Consider the following 7,306-nt stretch of genomic DNA (forward strand, 5'->3'; position numbering starts at 1 on the left):
GGAGAACGGGGGGCCCGGGGAACCGTGCGTGCGTGTGTCGGGGCGGGGATCCTCCCGGTATAACCGCTCGACCCGGGGAGAGCCTTCCAAAACATCCTCCCGCTGCTCCCCGCCTGGGAACGCCCGGCCTGCCGCCGCTGGGGTTTTGCATGCTGTACCTTCCCCCCGAAAGGCTTTGGGGATGGTGGTTTGTTTTATTCCCCCCACCACCACCACCACCCTTCCCTTTCAAGATAACGTGGCGAGGAAGGGTCTCGGTCTCTCGGTAACCTCCCTGAACGGCGGTCCCCCCCGAGCCCCGGCCCCCCTCCCGTCCCGCCCTCCTTGTTTGGCTACGCGAGCGGCCGCTTTCAACGCCCTTGAGAATGAATTTTGGTTTAATTTCCTCTTTACAGGTGTTCCCCCTCAAACACTACCAGGACAAGATCCGGCCGTACATTCAGCTGCCGTCGCACAGAAACATCACCGGGGTCGTCGAAGTCATCCTCGGGGACACCAAGGCCTATGTGTTCTTTGAAAAGGACTTTGGGGACATGCACTCCTACGTGAGGAGCTGCAAGAGGCTGAGGGAAGAGGAGGCTGCCCGGCTGTTCAAGCAGATCGTCTCCGCTGTAGCTCACTGCCACCAGTCGGCCATCGTACTTGGTGACCTCAAGCTCAGGAAATTTGTCTTCTCTAATGAAGAAAGGTAAGCGGTTGTCACCAGCCAGCCCTGGGGTGAGTGGGGAGGGAGGAACGCCGCATCCAGAGTAGCAAAAAAGCGTCCCAGGGAGGGGAAACGGCCGTGTCAGCCGGGCATCACCTGCGAGCCATCCGAGTAGGTCCCCATCACGTGTGCGTGGTAGGTCATGGATCTAACCGGTACGCACTTACTCTTAGTTAGATCTCGACTAATGAAAGGGAGGAAGCTCTCTGGGAGCTTCCTCTCATTCAGCAGAAGTTCAGTGAAACCCGCTGGTAGACAAAGGGACCACAGTTTGGATGCTCGTTAGTGCCAGAAGATGTCATGCGTGCCACTCATTCAGTGTAAAATGACTAAAAGGCAGGGAGAAGGAGAGGAGGGAGGCTGAGGCTCTGGGTCTGAGGGAGCAGGAGCTGCAAGGAGCCGGGGCTCTGCTCCCTCCTTGCGCCTGGGAGAGCTGCCCCGTGGCAGAGCCGCGGTCGGACAGGGGTGCTCGGGAGGGGTCTCCTCGCTGAAATCCCCTGCAGATCAGGGTTATGCTGCTAACGAAAGAGCGGCTATGTCCTTCCAGGCTTTTATCCCTCCTCCGCTACTGGTGGTCGTGCTTTCCGTGCCCCCTGTGCCCACGGTTGTGGGCACGTGCAGGAGGGAAGGTGGGACACGGATACTGCTTTGGGAATCCCGCACCGAAGAAAAGCACTTGGGTAAAACTTAGCCTACAGCCTAGGTTTATAGAAAGTAGATCCAGAATCTAGTTGTTAAATTTAGACTAGGGAAATAATTTGGTATTTCCCTGGAGTGTTTGCTGCTCTCGTAGTGCCTCACCACGCGTGGCGGAGCCAGAAATACATTTTTAATCAGCAAAACTGACTCTGACTAGCTGCTTATCACGGGGAAAGCTAAAAAAATAACTAAAAGCTGTAGTGGAGTTGTGCTTAATCTAACGAAACTGGAGGTAATATTACTGAAGCAGAAGAAAACATGTTTTGATTTTTATTTTTTTTTTTTAAACTGGGCTAACGCTTCTTCAGGGTATCATTTATAAATGTGATAAGAAAACCAGCACGGCCCCTCTTAAACAGAAACAACCATATGTTGACATGCAAAGAAAGTAATTCCTTTGAAGGAAACTATTGCAGCTTTTCCCGCCCATAAGAAGATGAAACATTTGTTGAAATGTTACATTGCACACAGTCTCGCTCGTTTGGAAATAACGCGTTGCACAGGCGAGTGTCATGTGCATCCCATTTGGCAAGAAGAGGGTTAAGCAATGGCAGGCGGACTCGGGCTCTCCGGCACAGGTGCAGTTTCAGGGCTCCCGTGGCCAATCCTGGGCCCACGGGTTCGTGTTGAGTCATATTTTCCGTTTGCAGAACCAATGGGTATTTGACGAGGTCAGGCTGAGGACAGGCTGCAGCCAACGCATCCGGCCGGCGAGGCGCGGAAGCCCCCCCAGGGGGGGAGCCGCTGGCTTCCTCCCTGATGCGAAGCTCCCCTTTCCCCCCCGCCCTGCCAAAACGGGAGGTCGGGGTGGACCCATCTCCACCCAGGAGGTGGCGGGTGCGGTGGTACCCTCCAGAAAGGCCAAAAGAATAATAATTAAAAAATAAAATACAGAACTCAGGAGAGCCGATGATCCCCGCAAGCGCGGGAGGGAGCTGGACTTTGCGGTTTGCAAAAGCGCGCAGCTGGACGCTGTTTGCAATACAGCGGCGCGTACGACGTGTTGTAGCCCATTAACCCCCTGCAGCTGCAGCACAACCTGCGCAGATAGGAGGTGACTTGCTGGTGTTCCTCGAGAGCCCTCCATGCTGTTAAAATCCCCAGTAAATAAAACAAGCAGGCGCCGCTGAGCGCCTACCCGATGCACATAGCTGCGCTTCCATTACGCGAGTCCAGGAGTTCAGGCAGCTCCTCTGCTGCAAGTTAGGAGGTGTTTCCTCTCCTTTCCTTTAAGCCTATGTGAGAAGGGGAGCGGGGATTGCCATGGCGGGGGGCTTGTCGTGCTTGCTGGTGCCTGGGTGTTGCTATTTCTAACCTGTGGCTTCCTCTCCTGCCCTCCCTAGGACTCAGCTGCGGCTGGAGAGCCTGGAAGACACGCACATCATCAAGGGCGAAGACGATGCTCTCTCAGACAAGCACGGCTGCCCGGCATACGTCAGCCCTGAGATCCTAAACACGACGGGGACATACTCCGGAAAATCGGCCGATGTGTGGAGTTTGGGAGTGATGCTCTATACCCTGCTGGTGGGACGCTATCCCTTCCATGACTCGGACCCTAGCACTCTGTTTTCCAAAATCCGGCGTGGACAGTTCTGTATTCCTGACCACGTCTCCCCCAAAGCCCGATGCCTCATCCGCAGCCTCCTGCGGCGGGAGCCCTCTGAAAGACTCACTGCTCCGGAGATCTTGCTTCACCCTTGGTTCGAGGCGGTCTTGGAGCCTGGATATACAGACCAGGAGACGGGAACTTCGGATCAAATTGTTCCAGAATACCACGGAGAGAGCGACGATATTAGCTCCTTCTTCTGCTAACCCCAGAATCTCAAAAAAACTCGGCGGTTCTCATCTCCGGCATCTTCGCAGGGTTTCATTTTTTTCCACGTTTGCAAACTCAGCAGCATCTTGAAGTGCCAGTATGGTCAGAAAAGTGACCTTGTTTAAAACAAAAGCCAACCCCCAGATCTCCGCTCCCTGAGCGTACTCAGAGTTTCGGCCTCTTGCTCTGCTGGTAGGTCCGTCCCGCCGGCCCTGCAGGACCCGTGCAGCTTTGCGAGAGCCGCCCGGCTTTTCTCCTGCCTCCCGCATCCTCCGCCGGCGCAACTGGCCGCATCTCGGCTGCAGAGTCTTACGGCTGGTGGGGTGTGAGACAGAAAGGCAGCCCCTTCTGCTTTCCCACAGTGGCTATTACGGGGGTGTGGAGCCCTGGCCGCGATGCTTAGGGGGTGGGGGGCACCAGGTGCGCCTCTAACTGAGCAAATCTGACAGAAATGGGTAGAAAGGGGAATCGCCTCGGCGTGCCACACCGGCCGGCTTGCAAAGCAGCTTTCTGACTGTCCGCGCACTTTAATGAGGGAAGGAGGTCTTCGCCTGCCAGGGCCCGCTGCCTGCTCGCCGCTGCTCCTCCGGCCGATCTTGCTTTCAGAGGCGTGAAGCTCCTAGAGCCACCCGTAAGACAAATCACGGCTGTGGCTCGTTCCGAAGCAGAAACCGGTGGATCTGCCAGCTGAATCCCCTCCGATTCCATTGGCTGACCGGGAAAGCGTTTTAAATAGACTTAAGCCTCGCGTTACCATGGTGTAGCCTGTATAACTTTATGCCCTCAGCGAGCTTGTCAAGTAGCAGGTCTCGTTAGCTCCGAGTGCCAAAACATATCCGTTTACCAAACCGTAACACTATCGGCTGGGGCGCCTTCCCTTGGAAAACGATAAGGGGTATCTTGTACAGTACATGTAAACACGGTCGTGTTTTCCTACAGGCTCAACTCTTAAAAACATCACATCCCCTGTCCTCTTCCCCCCCTCCCCTCCACCCCCAAAAAAGTTAGTCTTAAGAGTAAAATCTCCATACGCCCTTAGTTGATTATTCAGGTATGTTGTTTGCCTCCAGCTACGTTTTTTTTTCCTCCCTTCGGTTTTTGGTTGTTTGTTTTTTTTTTTGCATGATTATTCATAGTCTTTCCAATGTGCGTGGATAATGAATATATCTAAATCATTAGCTTCCTGGGTTGGGGGTAAGTAAAGCTTAGTCCTGCCTAAAATTTCTGCTTCGTTTCCCATTTGTGTCCAGTGGCTTATGCAAAGAGATGTCCATTCGCCTTAGGCGAGAGAGCGGCTTCTGAAATGGCCGTGGGCTGGGTAACGTACGTCCCCGACACGGCACAGCTCGAGTGAAGTCACTTTAAGGGTAAACCCCTGGCAAGCTGCGGTCCCACCATGCGTTGCAAGAATACCATGTATACCTCATGGACTGTGTACTTTGTACATACCTTACTGTTTGGGGTTTTGTTTTGTTGTACTTTGTTTGTCCTAATAAGAGATGTCGAAGAGCAATTTAATGTGAATTATTGTTGGCAATACTAACTTGACAGAATCATGAGCATTAAGAGCAGAGCGCTACAGCTCTCCGTTGCACTAAACCTCTCATGATTGCTTGACATTTGTATCTGTGATACAGTTTAGCCCTTCTATGAAAAACAGTACATTTGTATATATTGGTAGAAAACTCTGCCAGAAAAGCTAAAAACACTATGTCCAACTTGTAAATATGTATATGTATGTGGAAACCTGGATGATAAAGTCTGACTTGTAGAAAGTTTTAATAAACTTGGTTTCATAATGTTTGTCCCCATTTCTTGCGGTGCCTGGAGGGGGAAAGCAGCTTGAGTGTGTTTGGTTTAATCTGGAAAAAATGGGGTTTGGCCTCGGAGAGGATCATCTGCGGTCCCTCTGCGTGCTCCATCGCGCCTGAGCTGCCAGGGTCTGAGCCCCAGCTCCCCCAGCTCTGCCATGGAGATGAGTGAGGACAGGGGATGGCTCCTGCCTTCTGAGGGGTGGAAAGGACCCGAGCAGTGTGAAACAGGGTGTCCTATTCACCTGATAAACACGGGGGAGAGGCGCTACAGTTCTGCCTCCCAACTTTAAAAACCCTATTGCCTTTCAGCACGTGCATTCGTTTCCATCTGTGCCCCAGGAGCGGAAAATGCTCTGGCACCGCCAGGCTGTCACCGTGCACCTGTGTGCGTGGCAACGTGATGCTCAAGCCAGTGGAAAATCAGATCTCAGGTGGCTAAAAGTGAGCAGCCAGGAGCAGAGGCAGCGGTTGAGGGCATCGGCTTTACCGGGGAGCCGGGGCAAGTGGGCAGGGGCTTGACCCCGCTGCCGGGAGGCAGTGCAGAGGCCACCCAGTGCTCCTGTTAAAAAAAAGGGAGATTGTTAGAGCTGGTCTGCTTTGTGGCAAGAAGAGAGGAGTATAAATAGCAGCAGTATCAAGGTTAGAGAATGTGCTTTCCTGAAAGAGATCAAGCCATCCTTGTAATCCACCCGGAGCGGTGAGATCATCGCTCACAAGTGGAGAGGAGGAGGAAGAGAGTCTTGATTTTTATTTATACTTTGCCTCATGTTTAACTTTGTCCTTTTGCTTGAAATCTGTTCACCAGAGCAACTGCTCCCAGGCAGCTCTTTGAGCAGGAGCAACTTTTAAATAAGCTCGGCTTTTAGAAGGGGAGTGGAAAGAGAAAAAGAGGGATTAGGGACCTGGTCAGTGATAAAGCAAAAAGTGCGCTGACTTTCTTTAGGCACCTTGACTCCCACTCTGAGAGACCAGAAATCTGTGCAGTAAGCGTATTTTCTTAGCACTTGCTGAGTGAATGTCAGACACCAAAATATCTCAAGTTCCTTAATGATGTTATTCTTGCAAGACTTGTAAAAATACATGCGCCACATAGCCTGGCTGATTAAATTACTCCCTGCCCTGCCATGCTTTCGGGCTTGGACAGAAGCCCTGACGCATCCTTTTAAAACAACTGCAGGAGGTTCGTGCTTTGGTGAAACCTTGAAAACTTTCAAAACTTTTTTTTTTTTTTTCCTCCTGCAGTTAAATCACCCTGAGTAGGTGAATGTGTAGGTCATCCCATGACTTTATTTCACATGAGCTACACTGTAGAGCAATTAAAATAAACGCCAAATTGTAGTAACGTCTGCAAACAGCCTCTGTGTTGCTTTAGGGATTATAATGCAATATCCGTTTGTACAGGAGAATAAATTGCTATTGCTTCGTAACCCCCATCGTTTGTATTATTGTATACAAAGTTTCAGAGCGTGTTGAAAGAACCAGCATATTAAGTGATTAAACTTTGATGGTGGGTGTAAGAACTTTGATTTATGCAATGCATACATTGCTTTTTGTGAGAGTCATAATTTGTCTATTTTTAAATGGTCCTTTTGGATGGGGACTGTCTGAATCTCTTAAGTATTTCTCAGAGCTGATCACCATTTCATCTTGAAGTTGAGAGATATTGCTGGCCTCTCTGAAGAGTGCTGGGAGCCTTCAGTCCCCCTCTGTTTGCTGCTGAAAACACAAAAAAAAATCTAGGTTTTTCACTACATCCCAGGCTCCTTCCTCAGCCGGCATCAAACCGCCTCCAAGTCGGGATAGATCTTACATCCTAGATACATATTTTTATCAACTGTTGATACTTCGGCTGCATTTTAGGCATCAGTTCAATAATTTTCTTTTTAAAGTAGCACAGCAGAATTTATAAACCTGCTTCCTTTTAAAGCGCCAGGTAAAACAGCCAGCTCAGCAAGCTCGGGTTTAAGGTCAACATCTCTTTGCCAAGCAGGTGATACTGCCGAGGTTATTTGCAGTTCATTAAGAAGGATTGGTAGGGGTTCAGTTCTACCTAGGCTAAAAAGCGTCCTGATTTCAGGAGAACACCCTCGAGTCAATCAAAGGCCCTTCTTTGTCAATATATTATTTATGAAAGAAAAGGGGGGAAAGAGCAATTTTTTATAAAGATGTGCAAGACGAAGATTCATTGTGCTTGGCTGGATTGCAAAGCCCGTGCTTGCTCTTCCCTAGCCCTGCTCTAATGCACTGAGGGTAGGCCTGAGAAAGAACCCA

General features: G+C 50.8%; 1 protein-coding gene across 1 annotated transcript; it reads left to right on the forward strand.

Moving 5' to 3' along the window:
• Positions 1-398: 398 nt before the first annotated feature.
• Positions 399-4,815, forward strand: TRIB1 (tribbles pseudokinase 1). Its single transcript, XM_009647978.2, has 2 exons — positions 399-688; positions 2,749-4,815. Exons 1-2 carry the CDS (start codon positions 534-536, stop codon positions 3,215-3,217), a joined length of 624 nt encoding a protein of 207 aa, XP_009646273.1. The 5' UTR covers positions 399-533; the 3' UTR covers positions 3,218-4,815.
• The last annotated feature ends 2,491 nt before the right edge of the window (positions 4,816-7,306 follow it).

Source organism: Egretta garzetta, unplaced genomic scaffold, assembly GCF_000687185.1.
Source record: "Egretta garzetta isolate BGI_Z169 unplaced genomic scaffold, ASM68718v1 scaffold50, whole genome shotgun sequence".
Taxonomy (NCBI): Eukaryota; Metazoa; Chordata; class Aves; order Pelecaniformes; family Ardeidae; genus Egretta; species Egretta garzetta.

What these genes read in the sequence shown, in the direction of transcription:
- TRIB1 (XM_009647978.2), top strand. Translation starts at nt 534, where the DNA reads ATGCACTCCTACGTGAGGAGCTGCAAGAGGCTGAGGGAAGAGGAGGCT. An exon ending in GTCTTCTCTAATGAAGAAAG is followed by an intron (nt 689 to 2,748) that starts GTAAGCGGTTGT and finishes TGCCCTCCCTAG; the next exon opens with GACTCAGCTGCGGCTGGAGA.